At 41.4% G+C, this 20,577-nt stretch overlaps 1 protein-coding gene across 4 annotated transcripts in view; it reads left to right on the top strand.

Moving 5' to 3' along the window:
• Positions 1-16,971, top strand: part of ECPAS (Ecm29 proteasome adaptor and scaffold) — a 99,692-nt gene extending 82,721 nt beyond the window's left edge. For all 4 annotated transcript variants that reach the window (XM_032419113.1, XM_032419111.1, XM_032419112.1 and 1 more), the window contains 15 exons: positions 660-810; positions 2,552-2,617; positions 3,993-4,082; positions 5,149-5,215; positions 5,761-5,852; positions 5,934-6,000; positions 6,450-6,641; positions 7,222-7,430; positions 8,273-8,316; positions 8,413-8,605; positions 9,987-10,125; positions 12,060-12,165; positions 12,576-12,664; positions 15,124-15,195; positions 16,692-16,971. In XM_032419113.1, coding sequence (XP_032275004.1) covers positions 660-810; positions 2,552-2,617; positions 3,993-4,082; positions 5,149-5,215; positions 5,761-5,852; positions 5,934-6,000; positions 6,450-6,641; positions 7,222-7,430; positions 8,273-8,316; positions 8,413-8,605; positions 9,987-10,125; positions 12,060-12,165; positions 12,576-12,664; positions 15,124-15,195; positions 16,692-16,831 — 1,717 coding nt within the window. In that variant the 3' untranslated portion in view covers positions 16,832-16,971. The remainder of the gene's footprint in view (positions 1-659; positions 811-2,551; positions 2,618-3,992; positions 4,083-5,148; positions 5,216-5,760; positions 5,853-5,933; positions 6,001-6,449; positions 6,642-7,221; positions 7,431-8,272; positions 8,317-8,412; positions 8,606-9,986; positions 10,126-12,059; positions 12,166-12,575; positions 12,665-15,123; positions 15,196-16,691) is intronic.
• Positions 16,972-20,577: the final 3,606 nt, after the last annotated feature.

Raw genomic sequence — 20,577 nt, 5'->3', positions numbered from 1 at the left:
TTATTTATTTGACAGAGAGAGATACACAGCGAGAGAGAGAACACAAGCAGGGGGAGTGGGAGAGGGAGAAGCAGGCTTCCCGCAGAGCAGGGAGCCCGATGCGGGGCTCGATCCCAGGACTCCGGGATCATGACCTGAGCCGAAGGCAGACGCTTAACGACTGAGCCACCCAGGCGCCACCCAAACGAACCAACTCTTAAAGACATTTGTGAAACAGGGAAATTTGGATATCAAATTATATGAAAAAAAGTATTAATATTTTCTAGGTTTGAAAATGTTATTTTGATTATAGTAAAGAATTCTTGCCTCTTAGTGACACATACTGAAGTTTAGTTCGAGGATACTTCAAGATGATATTGGGGGGGGGGATGTGTGCTTGTGTGTCTGGAGGAGGTATAAATGAAACAAAATTGGTGAGAAGTTGCAAATGGCTGAACCTGGGTAGAGAATATGTAGAATTTCATTTATGATCCTCTCTTCTTTCACATATGCTCGAAAATTTCTATAATAAAAAGGAAAAAAATAGTGCTAAGACCAGACACTGTAACCGTGTGAATGTGTTCCTGAATACAATAAACCACAGAACGTCCTCATGATTAGATTTGTAGAGCTTCTGGCTTTTGTCAAAAGGACTTAGGAGTTGTATTCTGTGTCTGTAGCATTAACACCCTTGTGAAGATTAGCAAAAGTGCGGGAGCCATGTTGAAACCACATGCACCAAAACTCATCCCAGCTCTGTTGGAATCCTTAAGTGTCCTGGAACCCCAGGTTCTCAATTATTTGAGCCTCCGGGCTACAGACCAAGAAAAGGTGAGTTGACAGCACAGACATATTGGTGAGTCTCAAGGAAGAAAAGCCTTGCTAAGGTACTGAGTTCCATCGGAACAGTCTTTCCAGTGTCCTTAGACACACTCCATTACTCGAATGATACTTTCACCACTCTTGAAATAACTCCACACCTGTGACTTCATGCAGTGTGTGTTTTGGGGGGTCGGAGGGAGCACAACGAGGGCTCACATAGTGTTTTGTGAATTGGATGAAAACTAACACTTCCATTCAAAAAATGCATTTCCATTTATTTAACACAGTTTTTTGTACATGTTTGTTTATTTTTTTAGGGGTTGGTTCTCCACCTTCAGAGTCCTTCTATGGACCACTCCTGCCCTATAAGTAAAGAGAATTTGTATCTAGACTTTGGCATTGTCCAAAATTATTCTGCTTTTCAGAGATACTGTAGTTGCCTTGACTGATCAAAGTTTTTTAAAAAAAAATTGTAGATGAAACATTTACTGTGAAAAAATAATGCAGAAGGGGGAGGAAGTAATCCCCTAGGAGTCCCCTCTGCCCTACCGGGTCCCCATGGTCAGTAGCCTCCTGGGTCTGTTTTGAAATTCCCTTGAAGTCACAGGCTACAAACCCAAACAAACACACTGATTTAAAAATAGACTGTGAATGTTGTTCTACAACCTGCTTTTTGTTATGGACACTATATCATATCTGTATATAGAGCTATTCCATTCTTTTTAATGCATGCGTAGTATTCTACAGTGAGGTGATTTCACATTTTGGTCAGAGAGATTATGCAGCCTCAAAGGTTGTGCCCGTTCTGTTTCCTCCACACCTTTGCCAACATTGAATAACATCAGTCTGATAAGCAAGAATCTCATTCTGATTTACGCCTTCTGTTACTAGGGCTGTCCATTGTCTGATCGTATTATGTTAGTCACTTACATTCTGTGAATTGTGTGTTTCTGTTCCGTGCCTGGTTTTGTGCTTGTTGAGGTTTTTACGTTGGTCTCTGTTTATTAGGACTGTCACACCTCTGTCATGTAGACTGCTGGTACTCGCTCTCAGTTTGCTATTTGGTTTTTACCTTGGCTAAACTATTCTAATAATTGACCCTCTTTCCCTTTGCCTCTCATGTTGCTGTTTCTTCTCCATTCATCATTCTTTCCTTTTCAGCAGTGGACTCGCCCTGCCTAGGTTCCCACAGTGTGTTTACTAGTGCTGAGAAGTAGGAAACAATGTCTAGCCCAAACTTTGCAGCCTTAGGCCTGTCACTTCTATACGTGTTCCTTTCTTTCCTCATTGACTACGTGTGGCTAGTTAACCTCTCCTGCAGGGTAGTTGTTAGACTGAAATACCTTTACAAAGTTAAAGCAAAAAAAAAGTACGACATTTTTTATTGCTTAGATACAATTTTTTAAAACCTTAGGTAGAAATTTATTTAGCCTATTCCTGTATTTAGTGGTTGGAGAACCTGAGGCTCAGGCAGGCTGATGGCTTGCTCAGAGCCACGCTATGTTAATTTCTAACTGCAGTTAATTTCTAACTATTGTCTGAATTTCTCACCTGCAGTGAGAGGCTGCCTCATTGGTAATTGTTGAATGTAGCTCAAAAGAAATTAGAGTTGGACTTAACATTTGAGTTTGCTTTACCTGTGTATTATTTTTAAAAAATTTCCTCTGGAAGTAAAGCCCTTTTATGGGAGTGTATGTGGGTTCTTCTTAATTGATCGAATATGCTGAGTGACTTGAATTTGTGTCCTCAGGCTGCGATGGATAGTGCTCGACTCAGTGCTGCCAAATCCTCTCCCATGATGGAAACAATCAACATGGTCAGTGCCTAATGTAATAAGAAAGTTTGTTTTTTGCTTACCTTAGAGTGTAATTTTTCAGTCTTCACAGCCCATTAAATGAAGTAGAGGTTTAAGGGATGAGTCAAACAGCTATTGACTCTAGTTTTTTCTTAGTATAGGTCTTTTTTTCTTCTTCCAGATTATTAAATGGAATAAAACATTTTCCAAATACTAGAATCTGTTAGTCCAGATTTGTGTTACATAGAAGAACAATATATTAAAAGATTCCTCTATAAATCTCTATCTCTTTTGGCCTGTCTGTTTAGAAAGGTTCAGATATTTGTGTGCCTGGGCATGGTCTTTGGGAGGACCTAGGAAGGTGTAAGCTGGAGGTGTTCAGTGAAGGTAGGTAGCATAAAAGATAGGGAAGGAGAACTGAGCAATGTTGAAATGTTTTAGTTGTAAGAAGAGATTTGCAGAAAAGATCTGCTTGGCACTGAGGTTCTAAATTCTAAAGATCCTGGAGTCCGGGACTAGGGGTCACTAAAGTCGAGAGCCAGCTCTGCTGCGCATACCCTGGAGTGGTTAATTGACAACTCGTGAGCTATTGGAAATTGTTTTGTTAAGCAGATCACAAGGCTGGACAAGAGAAGAAGATATTTTTTAGTGCTTACTGGGGGACTATCACCAAAATTTGGTCTAAGGGTGTTATGTCTTAGTTGGGTTATTGAGGGGAAAAGGAATCTTAAATAAATAGGAATGGTTAGCAAACACCTTTTGGATATGCTCATTAATAATAGAAAATATGTCATTGCGTTTTTAAAAACATAGTGTAGCAAATTTGGCTAAGAAGTTGGTTTGGTAGGGCAGGCTCGCTGAAAGTCAGTTTTAACTAAACATGTTTTACACAACGTGGATTGGTAAGGAGGAAGAGTAGGCCCAGAGAAATCCTTTCTTGCGGAATCCTAATTTATTTTCTCCTTTAGTAAGTCAGTGTTTTTCATGATTTTTTAAAAAGATTTTTATTTTATTTGATAGAGCATGTGAGCAGGGGGAGGGGCAGAAGGGAAGGAAGAGGGACAAGCAGACTCCATGCTGAGCGTGGAGCTGGATCTCAGAGCTCAGTCTCATGATCCTGAGATCATGACCGGAGTCGAAATCAGGAGTTGGACACTTAACCGACTGAGCCACCCAGGTACCCCAATTTTTGTTTTAATGTTGAACGACTGATGAATGTTTTTTCTGTTTGTAGTACAGTGGTGGTTTTTATATTGAAATCAGTGCAAAATGAACCCGGCAGTTTTTCAACTTGATGTCAAATCCAGTGGGTACATATTTGACACAGCAGCTTTTAATTGATGACGTGGTATTGGCTTCATCATTTTCTAAGGTTAACTTTATTCTTTTCCCAAAGTGCCTGCAATATCTTGATGTGTCGGTGCTTGGTGAGCTCGTTCCTAGATTATGTGAATTGATCAGAAGTGGTGTGGGTCTTGGAACTAAGGTAAGTATGTGTATTTTTCACAAGAGGAATTTGCATCTTCATTAGTTGGGGCCACAAAAATATAACAGCTGTCATGTTTGAAATTCATATTTCTCTGTACAACTTAATAATATTTTACATTAACCATTTTGTTTCTCTGGTTGTACTAATAACTTAAAATATGTAGCTCACTCAGAATAGAAAACATGTGACTTATTCAATAAATAGTGTCTGACTTTTTTAGTGGGATCATTTCTGTCCCCTGGTTGCCGTGTATGTGCCCTCTGGGTCCCTGCTATGATCAGTCATTAATGGAAATGCTCGTGTAGGTATCAAGGCACGGATGGTGGTTTTAGGTGGTGATTAGCATTTTCACGGGGGCTAGCAGGTATTTGGCAAGAAAAATGTCTTCCTCTCCAAGGTCTTTCAAGGATCAGACCCTGTCCCCACACTTTAAAAGCCAACTCAGTTTTTCTCTTGACAAAATTAACACTTGCTTGCATTTTAACATTTTAGCATTTGTAGATCAGGAGAAAGTTAAAGACTGTGCATGAAGTTTAGCACCCAGAGGTAATCGCTATTAATATTCCACAGTCTTTTCTGTGCACGTGTCTGTGACAGCGTCCTCTTTAATGGCCATGGGGTACTCTCTCATGTGGCTGTAGCATCATTTATATTAGTCCACAAGGAGCATTGAATTTGTCTTCAGCTGTTTTGATATTGAACAGAGCACTGTGATGAATGTCTTTGGACATATCTGAAGCTATTTCCTTTGGTTAAATTTTTAGAACTGGAACTGTTAGAACAAGGATGTCCAGGTTGACCTATGTGACCCTCCCAAAAGATTGTATTAGTTTTCTTTCTTCCTTGTAGTGTGTGTGAGAGCACACGTCTTCCTGCTGGAAGCCTTGAGAAAAAATCTTTGCATTGCATACTTAAAATAAGGACCTTCCTCTTGCCAGATAGCAATCCTGTTAGGCTTCGTGTATTTCTCATCTTTAAATCACCGACACCTGAGACACGGTGGGTTTGAGAGACAGAACACTGTGACCATCAAATTTAGACCTTTGCCTTTGTAACCCTGTAGGGAGGCTGTGCTAGTGTCATCGTGTCGTTAACGACTCAGTGTCCCCAGGACCTGACACCTCACTCAGGTGAGTTTGTCAGAGCTGCGTGTGGTGATCCTTCGGTATGGCCATGTCTGTGTGACAGGGTTTTTAAAAAAATTAAGTGTCATTCAGACAGGCTTGTGATCTTCTGTATGGTTTTTCTCCCTGTAAACTCCCCCTTCTGCCTTTGTTTCTTTGTTTGCAAGAGGTGCAGTGATGACCAAGTTTAACAAGTTTAGCACGTGTTCACTGTTTTATAAGTATTAGATTAATTCTTACTGGCTATAAAGAGGTAAGAGTATCTGCCATTTTGTAGGATTTGTTTACCATTTATACCTAATTTTACATCAGCATTTTTCTCTTCTTGGATTGACTCCTCGATGGGGCTAATGAACTTTATGTACCTAGCTCTCATTTTTGCAACTTTCCCCACGATATTCTAGACACAGATTGTTTAATTTTGTATTGGGCGAAAGGAAGCAAGTGCATAGTACACATGTAACATACAAGGGTTCTAAACAGGGTTAAGTTTGTTTTGGTTGAACATTTGGTCAACCAAGGATCAGATTTTTCTTCATTATTTTTGATAGGTAAACTTATGAGTGCTTTGCTTAGTGGCCTGACAGATCGGAACAGTGTAATTCAGAAATCTTGTGCATTTGCCATGGGCCATTTAGTTCGGGTGAGTTGAATTTCTTATTTAATTAAGTATTTATACTTTGATAATTATAAAGAAATAAATAGCGATTGTTTTCTTTTTCAGACCTCGAGGGATAGCAGCACTGAGAAACTCCTGCAGAAGCTTAATGGCTGGTACATGGAGAAAGAAGGTACCTTTATTTCCTTCTCTCTAGTATTTTTATTTTATTTTATTTACTAAATATTTATTTATTTTAGAGAGAGAGTGCACTCGTGAGTCGGGGGACAGAGGAAGGGGGGAGAAGCGGGCTCCCTGCTGAGCTGGGAGCCAGATGAGGGGTGGGCTCCCTCTCTCCACCCTGAGATCATGACCTGAGCCGAAAGCAAGAGTCAGACCGTTAACTGACTGAGCCACCCAGGCGCCCCTCTGTTATTTTTAATTTAGATGTTAACAGTCTAGTAAGACAATACAAATCGGGTCTTGCCGTCTGTGATATTATGTGCTTTGCTAGGAACACTGGATTGATGTTACTGATTTGTTTTGCTGTGGTGCGAGCTGAGCAATAGTCTGTTTACGTCAGTTAGTTACCCTAACCACAGTAAGTATCATAAAGATGACTCTATTTCTGCTCCTCTTCAGAACCCATCTATAAGACCTCTTGTGCTTTGACCATCCATGCTATTGGACGGTACAGCCCCGACGTGCTGAAGAACCATGCCAAAGAAGTGCTGCCTTTGGCATTTCTGGGCATGCATGAGATCGCCGAGGAGGAGAAATCAGAGAAAGAAGAGTGTGACTTGTGGACTGAAGTGTGGCAGGAAAACGTACCTGGTTAGTAATCAGTACCTGTGAATTCATCCCGTTTCTTAAGAACCACAGCTGGAGTTCTTACTCCTCTTTTTCATTTATAGACTCCTATAGTTACTTTCCCAGGACCTTAACGGTATGTGTCCCGTCTGGTTTTAAGCCTGTCCAAATTGCTGCCTTCTCAAGGTTGATGCTCAGCTCTTCTCTCTCCTCCCTCATTGCTGCCTATGTGAGAGAATAGAACCTCTGCCCCAGCTAAGTAGAGCTTTACTGATTTGAGTTGGGAGTGAGTGGTGATTTGATGTTGGCTTAGAGTATTATTTTAGAGTGAGGCTTCTTCTGTTCTTCACCTGCACATGTGTAAATGGATGACGACCATTTGCATGACACCCTCCTGTGGGCATATTCAAGTTCATAAAGTCCTACTGTTGTAAAGATATATCACAACACTATTCTCTTTCTCTTTCCGAGAGTGGTGTGATCTAACCGTTGAGAATTATTGCTTTAGACTGATGGTCACTGACTTTTTTTTCAGATTAAAAAAAACCCAGTTAATTCTTTTTGTCACTTAAAAGTTGCTTTGATTTTGCTTTTCATAACCTAGGTTCCTTTGGTGGCATTCGGTTATACCTGCAGGAGTTGATTACCATTACCCAGAAGGCTTTGCAGTCTCAGTCTTGGAAAATGAAAGCCCAGGGTGCAATTGCCATGGCATCAATTGCAAAACAAACCAGCTCCTTAGTACCTCCATATCTGGGAATGATCCTGACCGCATTACTGCAAGGCCTAGCTGGAAGAACATGGGCAGGAAAGGTAAAGGAACCATTCATGCCCAGTTAAATTTAAGGTATCCTTAAAGGATTATGACTTCATCTTTCATTTTCTATAAAAATTAGAATCTGGTTTTGTGGGATGTCAGATGGATTGTTTTTGTGAACCAGATTTCCTAGCCAATGGGAAGCTTTGGGTAAACCTTGTCTGATTAAATATGCTATTTCATCAAAGTGTAACCCACGTGTTTTTGAATACTGCACAGTAATGCTGGGGGTTGATTTTTATTTATCATGTTCAGCTTTCCAAGGGAGGTCTTAAATCACTTGGTTGCCATTTTGTCCCTGTTGACCTCATGAACGGATCAGGATTGGGCACATGTGAAATTGAGTAGCAAGGCAAGCTGTGTCTAAACCTGGAGCTGAGGATGCCCATCTCTGAGGCCTGCGAATTAGTCACGTTACACACAAGGGTGCTAGTGGGATACTTACAGTGAACCCTCCGTGGGGGAGATGAGATTGTGGCAGCATATCACAATGTCCCTGATGTTGTCCCAGTCAGTAGTGGCCAGCGCTGTACTGGAGGAGAGGCGTGGACTGGGAATCAGCCTTCCGTGATTGGCACGTCCACCTGTTGACCTTGGGCAAGTCAGGTCTCTAGGCTTTATGAAATGGAGATGAAGACAGTTGTCCTGCTCTTGTGGTTTGGAGTACAAGTCTGTAGATGTGCTTGTTAAATAGTAAAGTGCATTAAAGATAAGATGACTCTGGTTAATTTTTGTCCTCATAGTTATTAAGTATTCCTGAGGTACTGGAGTCATAGTACGTGGGATGGAAATGACACCTGTGTGCTTAACAGTGTTCCCTCATCTTTCAACCCTTTAGGAGGAGCTGTTGAAAGCCATTGCCTGTGTGGTGACAGCTTGCAGGTAAATGTTCTTTCAGTGAAGATGCCATTTCTTAAGCTGAACCCCAAAGCTGAAGTCCTTGTTAACTGTCCCGATGCGTTTGTGTGGCTCCCATAGTGCAGAGCTGGAAAAGCCTGTGCCCAATCAGCCCAGCACAAAGGAGATTCTCCGGGCTGTTCTGAAGGAGTGTTGCAAAGAGAATCTTAAATACAAGATCGTAGCAATCAGCTGTGCGGCGGATGTCTTGAAGGCCACCAAAGAAGACAGATTCCAGGAGTTTTCTGACATTGTCATACCTCTCATCAAGAAGGTAGTGATCACCTCTATTCTCTCAGGTCTCGTTTAGACTTAAAAACTAAAATTTAGAAAGAAAGAAAAGGAAGGAAGATTTTCCTGGCATCCTCTTTACTTATTTTATTTGGATTAGTGTAGCTGCAAATAGGAAATCCCAAAGTCTCATGGCCTCAAACAAGATAGAGTTCTGTCTGTCACGTAATAGTTGAGGCTCTTCCCAGCTCCGCCTTCCCTGGAGTGTGGCCATTGTCATCGTGGTGCGTGGTGTCACTGCTTTCCGGGTGGGTAGTGGCAGAGGAGATGGAGGGAGGACGCAGGGTCGGAGTCGGCACATCTCTTCTCCCTCAGGGAGAGTTCTCGGACATTGCTGCATGGCCCTGGTGCTTCTCTTTCATCGGCCAGTCCTTCACCAGCTAGCCACCGTTCTGCACAGGAGGCCGAGGAAGGCAGTCCTCCAGGTGTCTGCCCTCCGTCTGCCCTCCGTGGGACGATGGGAGGATGGCTGGTTCTTCTTAAGCAAAGCAGAAAGATGAGTTTGTTGCAGGGGTTTCAACCTGCACACGGGGAAACTCAGGGTTATGGGGACAGTGACTTCCAAGAGTGAGTGTCGGAGTGAATGGACGGTCTCTGACGTAGTGGTGATACGCTTTGCCCTTTAAGGGTGTGCAGAGGCCAGCCCAGGCATCCTGCAGTGAGTACACGGAGCTCAGTGGGCCACTGCTCATTGTCTCTGCCGTGTATTGAGGGACTTTGGTCAAAAAGACTTTGGGTTCATTTGGAAAATGAAGTACTCATTTGTAAAGCTTGGGCACTGGTTCAGAGAAAAAAAGTTACGGTTTATTATCTTTTTTTTTGTGAAACACGAAATATTTTAAATAGCATTTTTATTTCTTGTGTTGCTGCCAATCTGCGGTTTTCTTTCAACAGTAAGGCTGTTTAAATAATTTCTGTTACATAATGATAGTACATGGATTTGGGAGACTTGTGTTTTCAATTGATTATATCACCAGCTAGCTGGATGAGTCACTTCTCAGCATGTTTCCCTTTCTTTATTAAGAGAGAGTTTGGATTTAGAGGATTATTACCAAGTTCTTGCATCTTTAATCCCATGATTCTAATGCAAGTCTTTTTATGTTATGTTTAAAATCCTACATACACAGTATTTTTTTCACCTTTCCTAACAGAGTCCTTTAAAGGATTTTCCAAATTTATTAGAGAGGTGTAGTATTTCTGTAACAATTTTTTTTTTTTTTTTTTACAAATAGGAAGGCCCGTGGTAGAGAATTTAGTATTTAGTTCTTGGTTAACATCTACTCTGGTACCCTGACTGTTTTGCAGTACACCTGTAACTTTGACGGAAAATAAGTTTTGCTTTCCTTTGCTTTGATGTATCCTAGAACTCCCCTGAAAACACTGGCGTTCGAACAACCAAGAATGAAGATGAGAACGAGAAGGAAAAGGAGCTGCAGCTGGAGTCTCTGCTGGGAGCCTTCGAGAGCCTGGGCAAAGCCTGGCCCCGAAATGTGGAGACCCAACGTAAGCACACGGCCTGCATTGGAAGAAGTGCTGTCACCAGAGGTTACTGAATGAGAGCAAGGATGTTCTGTGTGCCAGATCACAGTTACCGTTTGTTGTGTAGTGAGGATCCGGTGTAAATAGTATTCCTACGTGAGCAGATGATCTCGTTACTACTCTTACCGGGTTGGCGAGGGCTGCTGCAGGAGCAAAGCACCGCGGGCTGGGTGGCTCCAATGACGGAAATGATTTTCTCACGGTTCTGGAGGCTGGGCGTCTGGGGTCAAGGGTTTTTGGCAGTGTTGGCTGCTTCTGAACCCTCTCCCCTTGGCTTGTAAATGGCCGTCTGTGTCTGAGTCCTAATCCCTTCTTATTACAAGGACACCAGTCAGATTGGATTGAGGCCCACCCTAATGAGCTCTTTACAGACCCTGTCCCTGTCTTTCAGTACGGTCACCTTCTGAGGTAGTTGGCGTTAGGACTTCAACATACGAATTTGGGGGACACAGTTCAACCCGTAACAATCATGATACATTTTATGTAGATAGTTTGGCCATAAAAAGAATTCTGGTACTCTTTACCTAAATGCTCTGTTCTGAGGAATCTGTAGAATTTTCACTAGTGGGTTCTTTCCATCTCGAAATTAAGGGCCTTGTTACCAAATCTTCAGTAAAGAGGTGAAATCTGTATTTCACTGAGAAACTTGCAACTTTTTGAGAGATTTTTAAATTGAACATGTATTTCCAAAGGATTAAGTAAATAACCACTAAACCTTTGTTGTTGATTTAGTTGTAGTTCATTCATAGGGCCTTAGTCGGGGATGAATCTGCTCCTAAGTTGGCCTGGTGTTGCTTCCTGCAGCGCACCCTGCTGAACATCTCCGTGTTCTCAAATGTTACACAGACCATTACTGATTATTCAGGACTGGACATGTCTAAACTCAGACTTAAGGTTGTCTTTGAGCCTTGCCATCTTTGTGTGAGCTTTTTACGGCCTATTTGCTACGTACTGGAAGGATTTTCCAAAAGATGGAGCTTTGTTAAGTGGCCTTATTTCTTGGTATTACGTTGACTACCGCAGCAGAAGTTCACTTTATTGACACCATTAGGACTCCTAATTTTTGCTTGATAGGTAGAAAAGTTAGAGTAGCGAATTCTATAAAAAAAGATGACATACATCTCAAAACAAAGCAGTTTATTTTCATAGAAGGCATAGGAATGTACATTCATTTGCTAGTTATTGAAGGGAGGGCCAAGGCCTGTGAGAACTGAACTGTTCCACGCTGGCTTCTTACGCACATCTACAGTTTCCGGTTTCTGGTTCTTTATAGTGGAAAAGGAACTTACAGTTTTTTACGAAACAAATCAAGTGCAACAGAATTCTTCTAGATTTTTACCACCATTCATCATTTGTGAACCATACTAAATTTTACAGCATTTAAGAAATAACTACTTTGTTGAGCTTTATACTCCTTTTCATCAGTTAGCATAATAGTAATTATGTAATTATAACAAGTGCAGTTGGCATAACATGTTTGGAATAGGCATTGTTGTCTCTTGATAAGCCAACCAGGCGCAGAAGCTTGGACGTGTCCCAAGTCGAGTTCCCTGCCTCCCGAGTTCTGCTTTCTCTGGCTGTCACTCGGGGTATCTTACAGGGAAAGGTAGTGTGGTTAAGATTCTGTGTTCGTTCCTTGGAGAGCCAACATTTTTGAACAGGGGTAGGGTGGGGGGTGTTCCTGGCCAGGAAATTTGGGAATTGGGCACAAAGTCAGGCTGAAATTTTTTTGAGATTTCATGGCTTTAATTAAAGGCATTTGCTATTTTTTTCCTCTCTCCTGCTCTCCTTTCCCTGTCCCTCTGTCCTTCTCTGCTCCAATTTCTCTCTGTCCCTGTCTATGTCCCCCACTTGCTCTGTCTCTTGGCCCTGCCCATTCTCTGCCCTGCTCTCCCCAGGTTGTTACCGTTGGGAGCTGTGCAAGTTGCTATGTGAACGGCTAAAACTGAGCACGTGGAAAGTGCAGCTAGGAGTCCTACAGTCCATGAACGCCTTTTTTCAGGGGTAATTTTACTTCTAGTTCACTCATTTGTTTGTCTCTCCTGCCCCAGTAGCATTTTATAGCGAATCAGTGGAATTATTTTATTTAATTAATTTTTTTAACATATAATGTATTATTTGTTTCAGGGGTACAGTTCTGTGATTCATCAGTCTTACACAATTCACAGCGCTCACCATAGTACATACCCTTCCCAATGTCCATCACCCAGCCACCCCATCCCTCCCACCCCCCTCCACTCCAGCAACCCTCAGTTTGTTTCCTGAGATTAAGAGGGAATTCTTTTATTTTAAAACTGAAAAGCTGCAGTGATATCAGAAAGTGATATATGCAGATAGAAATTATTTGTGCCCGAAAGGTTTTAGAATGTTTCTTCATAACTAGCAATTTGTATCTTGTTTTCTGATTTATACAGATTAATGATTTTGGAAGAAGAACATGCAGATCCTGAGGCTTTGGCTGAAATTCTCCTTGAAACTTGTAAATCAATCACATACTCTTTAGGTGAGTGTGGTGAACTGACAGTGGTTAGGAGTCCTCTCATTTTTTTTTTTTTTAAAAGATTTTATTTATTTGGCAGAGACACAGCGAGAGAGGGAACACAAGCAGGGGGAGTGGGGGAGGGAGAAGCAGGCTTCCCGCGGAGCAGGGAGCCCGATGTGGGGCTCGATCCCAGGACCCTGGGATCATGACCTGAGCCGAAGGCAGACGCTTAACGACTGAGCCACGCAGGTGCCCCAGGAGTCCTCTCATTTTAAAGTTCAAGGAGTGAAGCTTCAGATGTTCCCTCCCTTGTGCTCGGAGCTAGATTTATGGAACAGCTGCTGAGCTACTTCATCTACTTGACCTTGGCCCCACACTGTGGTATATTAGTCTGGAGCCGTAATTTAGGATTTTAACCCCTAGATTGGGAAAACGTTTGTGATAGTTTTTTTTTTTTTTTTACCCTTACTTGGAAATAATTTCAAACTTACAGAAAAGCTGCAGTTATAGTACATATAGCTGTATATCCTTTTTTAAAAAAGATTATTTATTTGACACAGAGAGAGCGAGAGCACAAGCAGGGGGAGTGGCAGGCAGAGGCAGAGGGAGAAGCAGGCTCCCCACAGAGTAGGGAGAGCCCGATGGGGGGCTCGATCCCAGGACCCTGGGATCATGACCTGAGCCGAAGGCAGTCGCTTAACCAACTGAGCCACCCAGGCGCCCAATATCTGTATATCCTTTACCCAGAGTCACCTGTTAATATTTTGTGTCAGTTACTTCATCATTTGTACTTACGTGTACGTATTTTTTTCTGGAGCCGTTTGACAGCATGTTGCTGACGTCATGCCCTTTTACTCCTGAACTCTTCAGTGCGCCATCTTCCATACCATCTCAGTACCGTTACCAGCCGTAGGTCGTATGACGCTGACGCTGTGGGCTTAATCACATTTTTTCCATTTATATTTTAGGTTCAGTTGATTTGACAGTGTTCTTTTATAGACTTTCTCCTCCTCCCCTCCAGTAAGGAATCCAGGATTATTCACTGATTTTAGCTGTTGTGTCTTTTTAGTTTCCTTGAGTCTAGGACACTTCCTCAGCCTTCCTTTACCTCACGTGACAGTGACAATTTTGAAGAAAAGCCCCCCCTCCCGCCCCACCGGCCTTGTTGAAACTAGTGTTTCTCATTTGGTGTTTGATGTATGCTCACGATTGGATCCAGGTTATGAGTTCCCAGTTGGGATACTCCGAAAGTGAGGCTGTGTGCTCTCACTTCAAGAGGCATAGAGTGTTCATCTGCCCTACTTGGCGATGTTAATTTTGATTACCTGGTCAAGGTACTACTCAGTTTTCTTTATTGTATAGTTACTAAAGTTCTCCCTTGTGTCTGATAAGCAGCCTGTGGGAACACACTTTAAGACCATTCAGACACCCTGCTCCTCTTGTAAAGTGTGTCTAACCAGCAGTCAGAAGATACTCCAAGACCATGCAGATACACTGCTCCTTTTCAAAACATCCTCTTTAGACCATGCATCCGTGGTTTTTCCCTGAACCAGCTTTTACTAAGATGATTTTCCGACTCTGGTGCTTTCTCCATATCTACCATTTGGCAGTTGGCATCCTCTTGTAAACAAGATCCCACCTCTCCCTACCTCTTTATTTATCTGTTAACAGTACTGATTTGTGGATTTTCTCCCCCCCCGCACCAGTTTATAATTAATTATTTTCCTTAATTAATTTTTTGCTCAAATTGTTCCAGATTTGGCCAGTGGAAGCTCCTTTAAGCTGATTCCTATGTCTTATTGGCAGGTCACTGTCATCCTTTTAGGCACCTCTGTACTTCGTAGCATAAAAAGGATGTTATAAGCTCACCCTGTGCTTTCCTTGCCTCAGGTTTGGCTGTGTATTAATTTTTTCCGTAGACAGTTTCACCCTGAACAAGATGCTGTGTCTAGAATAGACACCAGACGCCTCTTCCAGTTGCACCTCTTGGAGGTAGCCTGCCTTCGAATAAAAAACTGGCTGCTAAGACACTAGTCTCTGCAGGGTCTCAGCCAGGTGTCCCTGATTGCCCTTAGCCCTCTGGGTTCTGTAATGTTCTCTGATAAAATGAGGAAGTCGTGCAAACCTAAAGACCTTTCTTAGGTATCATGTGACGACAGCTCTGTGTTTGAGATAGTGTCCTTTGATTTCTCACTTCTAAAATGGGTCCTTGAAATATTGCCATCTGTTGTGGTGATTGGTATATTGGATATATGACAGTTTTTTGTTTTTTTTTTTAAGTAAGGAATATGGACATGTAACGCATTTCAAGTATTTGATGATAATGAGCAAAGTGAAGCTTACTTAAGAACAGGTGTATCTTTCCCTGAATTTGTAATTTCTGAATATCTTTCTTCCAGTAACACTAACTTAATCTTGGAGGTTCTGTTTGTAAGGCGTATAAAACAAATAATGTGATGAATATCTGATTTTCTTCTTAGAAAATAAGACCTACTCATCTGTGAGAACAGAAGCTTTATCTGTGATAGAATTACTGCTTAAAAAACTTGAAGGTGAGTTCTTTTTTTTTTTTTTTAAGATTTTATTTATTTGACAGAGAGAGACATAGCAAGAGAGGGAACGTAAGTAGGGAGAGTGGGAGAGGGGGCGGAAGGTGAGTTCTTGATTCTTCTGATTGGAGAAGGGCCAGAAAGCCAGGATACTTTATGGCATATATTTTAGAAATTTTTTCCTGCTTCTGTTTTTAATAAGTGTATACTCTAAAATACAAATTAGTACACGGACATGTGAGTGAGATCTACAAAGCTAAAACCTTTAAATTTTATTAAGTGTTTAAATTTGGTACTCTTTCATTTTATATACTTTTAATGTATTATGAAGCTACAGTTACGTTGAAATAAAAAAGTTCCGTTTCCACCATGACTCCTGATGTAATCTGGGTCACTTCCAGTGGCAGAATGGGGCTCCCAGTACACACGCCAAGAAACAGAGTGATCCCTGAAGAGTGGGGTTGGGAAAACATTTTAACACTTAACCTACCCAACTCATCAAATTTGACAGCAGTTTGCTTAATCTTATTTTTTTCCTCTTTTCCTTTTTTTTTTTTTTTTAAACCTTTTATCAAGAAGCAGATTTCTTCTAATGATAAAAGAAAACTGCTCTAATTTTCTCCAGTGGGGTATTTCAAAAGGAGGCCACTTTTGTTCTTTCTCTTCTTTTTTAATTATTCTAAGCCTATAGATTAAGAATGGAGAAGATGGAACAGTTTCCTCTAGAGTCTTTATTTGCTATTTCTACTTGTCTTTCTCTCTGCTTAGCAATTAAAGCACCCACCTTAAGGTTCCATGAAGCAGACCTTTTAGACTCAGTAACACTACACACCTCATCATCTTTTCCTTGTTGAAATAAAAGAGCTAGGCACTTAGTCACATCACTGAATTTTCACAGTTAGCCAGATACATACGAATGTATTCTAGATGAGGAAAATGAGGCTAAACAGCAAAACAATTTGCTTGAAACCTTATCACTAGAAAGTGGCAGAACCTCATAGACAAGATTTAGGATCTGGTATACTTTCTGAGTTTCTAAAATTTTCAGTATGTATATAGATTTCTGGTGCTTTAAAGAAAGGAGTAATTGTTGTTGTCTGTTGTCTGTTCAGACTGACTTGGCCATTATGAAATTTATTCAAGATTTTTTTACTGAGCATATTTTATAAAGAGTTTTTTTTTGTGTTAAATGGCTTTTTTGTTACTGTGTGCTTTGCCTTGATAACTCCTCCTTCGCACTTTGCTTCAGCATCCCTAGATTGTCTTTGTCCCACCAATACTGGGGCAGAGGATGAAACTCCCTGACATGCTCTCAGATTATTGTCAATAATTACGTTTTGAGACAACTCTTGAACCTGTTCTATACCAAACTGTTATCAGGGGGTTGCTTTGCATTTATTTGGGGGATAGGCTATATGGAAGAAAAGCAGAAAGAATAGTTTTAGGTTTTTTGCTTGCTTGTTCTATAAGGATTCTATTTTTCTTCTTTTTCCATTCAGAATCTAAACAGTGGGAAAGTTTGACATCTGAGTGCAGAGTGCTCCTAATTGAGTCTTTAGCTACTATGGAGGCAGACAGCAGACCTGAGCTGCAGGAGAAAGCATCATTACTGAAGAAAACACTTGAAAATCTGGAATAAATTAGAAGGGGAAGAAACAAGTGCCATGTTCATTGGGGGTTGAAATGGTGGTATTCTTTGAAAAACCAAGTGGGGAAAAGTAAAGATTAATCTGTAGCATGCATCATTCCTTGGCTGAAATAAAAAAAAAATGCCTTAAATTTTGTTCCTTACTAGCTTTATTTTACTTGATTTTTTTTTTTTTTAAAGATTTTATTTATTTATTTGACAGAGACAGCGAGAGAGGGAACACAAGCAGGAGGAGTGGGAGAGGGAGAAGCAGGCTTCCCACGGAGCAGGGAGTCCAGTGTGGGGCTTGATCCCAGGACCCTGGGATCGTGACCTGAGCCGAATGCAGACGCTTAACGACTGAGCCACCCAGGCACCCCTATTTTACTTGATTTTTAAAAGTGTCTGGGCCTAGTGAGCTTAATGGGACCTTGGATGTTTGAGAGGTGGTTGTTGGTGAAACTGACGGAAATAGTTATGAAAAGAATTAAAGCTGTTAGTAAAGCAATAGGCAGAGTTGCAGAGCAATCTGGATAAAAGTTTTAGAACTGCATCCAAAGTAAATCAAGTTACTTCAGGAAGGGACTCTCTAACTCACTTAATTTAACCCCCTTGTTTTACACCTCGGGGAGGCTAGGAGATGACATAGCTTCCGACCTGCGGCCTGTGCCGAGGCTGGGACCCAGGGTTAGATGCCCTGCCTAGTGCTGCCCCTGGTCTGCCCGAGAAGCTCCTGAGATGAGGCGTGCACAACAGTCCTTGCCCCGGAAGCCGACCGACCCATTATCTGAGTACCATGGGATTCCTGAAACTCTGAAGCTGAACACTGAACACATCGTTTAGATGATCAGTTTTTAGAAGATGATTGTTTAGCATCTTCACAGGTTGAAAGAGAGACTTTGATCTCCATGTGATCCTTCCGATCGTCCTTTTACAGGCAGATGAAAATACTTTAGGACAAGATTGCTTCTTCTGTCTGTATCTGTGGTTGCATACTTTGCAAAAGCCAAATCAACAACAAAATCATGACCGCTTTGGTTTAGACCATTTATAATCTCAAAACTGTGAAGATGACTTAAAATTTTCCACCCATTCTTAGGCTAACAGTATGATTATGGAATAGGAGGGCAAACCTCTTAATTAGCCATTTGGGAATAACATGATATCACTCAAAGTAAACAATTGCAGCTAGGGTTTTTTTGTTTGTTTTTTGTTTTTACTGCTCTACCCCTGCCTAAGGGTGTAGGGTCAGGGGGAAAACCAAGTCTAACGCAAGTATTTATGGTCAACTGACAACTCTAGCTCACCTTGGATTCCAAGCACAAAATTGGTTTTACAGTTTCCACGGTGGAAACTCCATGGTTATTATTTTTGGTGGTCTCTATAGACCATTGTATTGACTGTGACCAGAATAAAAATAACTTCTTACATCTTGACCCAGAAATTGTGTGTGTGTGTGTGTGTGTGTGAACGAATATAAAATCTTTAACTGAAATAAATGTTTTGTGAAATAATATACACTCTTCACTTATCTTAGCCAAAAGGCCGAGAAGCGATAATAATACACACTCTTAACTATGTGTAATATACTTTGATCCCCCCCACAACCATTTTAAATGCTCTTCAGACCCACTAAATTCATTTCCTGACTTATAAATGTGTTGCAATGCGCAGTTTGATAAAACATCCTCTTAGATGATACTAAATATAATTGTGGGTTTTAGTAGCATTATGAATTGTAAGGAGCTTCTCATGGACTCCCACTTAAGAATGACTTGTGCCTGGGGGGAAAAATCCACTTTGGCTATTTTTCAGAAAGCGTGTGGCCTCATAGAATTTGGTGTTTTCCAGTTCAGTATTTCCCCCTCTGCTGAGTGCCCTCTGACTTTGATTTACAGGACCTGGGATACGCCTCTGAGGCAAGAATGCCATGCAGGTCAGCTGTTTCTGAAAGAGGATGAGGGCAAGAATTGTGCTCTCGGCTCATATGGAGTGTTTCACCTCATCAAGTTTTATGCTTTTTAAACTTTTTGTTATTCACTACTGGGAATTTCCCATGGTGCTGAGAGTGGTGCTGACTCTTAAACCTTTGTGCGCAGTGCTGTTGAGTTCATTTATTGTCGCTTTCTATAAGCACAATTCCGATTTACACTCTTAATGCCTTCCCCTCGACCAGCCAAGTCATTGGCATGACTGGTAATGTGAGATCATGGTGTCCCATTGCAGCTTGTGTTGGGTGGGCACATATTTGTTAAAAGGATTAATAACTGAGAGTTTGTCATTTTGGGATGTTGGTGAACCAATGGCGAAAGGACCCACGCGTGTTTATGTCTTTGGCCCTCATTCTCCAAAGCTCTCTGGAACGGATTTTTATTATTTTGTCCCCCTGGGAATATTCAGTGCTACCTGTCATACAAGCATCTGATTTGGAGAGCCTAATTACTGAACACCTTACTCTTGAAATTAGTGCACTTAGGTCGAGCTTCGCAAAATTATTAGGTATGTGAAAAGGAGGGACCCGAAGTTTGGCAATTGGAAATCAAAACAATGAAAGTAGCATAAAGCTGTGTTTTCGGTGAGAAAAAGCAGGAGTTTCTTTAATGAATGTTTGTGTCCCATTTACAACTGCCTGTGACGGTTTACCTGCCGGTAAGACTGACCACCGCCAAATCCCCAAGGCTCTCCCCTTCCATCTTTTCCTTGTGTGTGCACCAACAAGAAAAAAGATGTGACCTTGTTGATCGGGGCTCTCGTAGCGACTGCACTGTGTGGCCTGCCCTTTGGGGGGCATTTCTGCGGGCTGTTGCCACAGTCTACTCATGCTGCTGGTTAGGTACAGGGGGTTATTTCGACACTGGAACTCATTGTAATGTACAAACCGCTGTTAAATGGATGTATATGTAACAGATTTTTGTATTTTATACGCGAAGTCTTCATAGACTCCTTTGCAATATGTGTTGAGCTAGTTAAGCATGTGATCGACCTGTTTGAAAGGAACATCCTACCCATGCCCAAGAAGATACTAAGTGGTAAATAAAAGCTGCATGATCAGTTCTTTTGAAGGAGTGCACTGATTTTTACTGGTTCTCTAGGGAAATAGTTCAACTTCCAGGGAATTGACTGGTGACATTTTAAAAACCGAAAAAGGCCCTATTGCCTGCCATGTCCTGAGCTACGTCCCCGAAGCAGACATAGTTGGCTTAACTGGAAGTCCTAGAGCAAAGCAGAAACAAAGGCAGGACACCTGAAAAAAGGCAATCAAATACTTGGAGAGAAGTAATCGTTGAAAGATAGATTATTTATTTATATTTGAGAAAAGTAATCCCAGGTGAACACATAGAAACAGGCAGTTCTGCTTTTGACCAAGATTGATGGACATGGCTATGGACATAAAATGTCAGACGTCCTGTGCGGTAAGCTGCCAGACAAATCTTGACACTGGAAGATGTGCTTGAGAGTTACCTTGCTTTATCTGTAGTCAGAGCCAACAAGCCTATGTCGTTCTCTTCTGCTTCCTTTTCCCCTAAATGCAGGTTCCAGTTTGATGGATTGGATTGCCTTTTTTTTTTTTTTAAGTGGGAAATCATAATGCTACAAAAATTGGAAACAATCAGCCTTTCCAACAATGCCTATTTAAAATTTTAAGTGTTTATCTTAAGAAATGACACATTTTTACATTTAAGGACCGTTGATGAAGTTGCCTTTAAAATACAAAAGACAGGGAGAAAACAGGTAATGGTTGAAGGATTCCTAATTTT

Source organism: Phoca vitulina, unplaced genomic scaffold (assembly GCF_004348235.1).
Source record: "Phoca vitulina isolate PV1807 unplaced genomic scaffold, GSC_HSeal_1.0 scaffold21, whole genome shotgun sequence".
NCBI lineage: Eukaryota > Metazoa > Chordata > Mammalia > Carnivora > Phocidae > Phoca > Phoca vitulina.
This window is presented reverse-complemented; position numbering and strand designations above follow the sequence as displayed.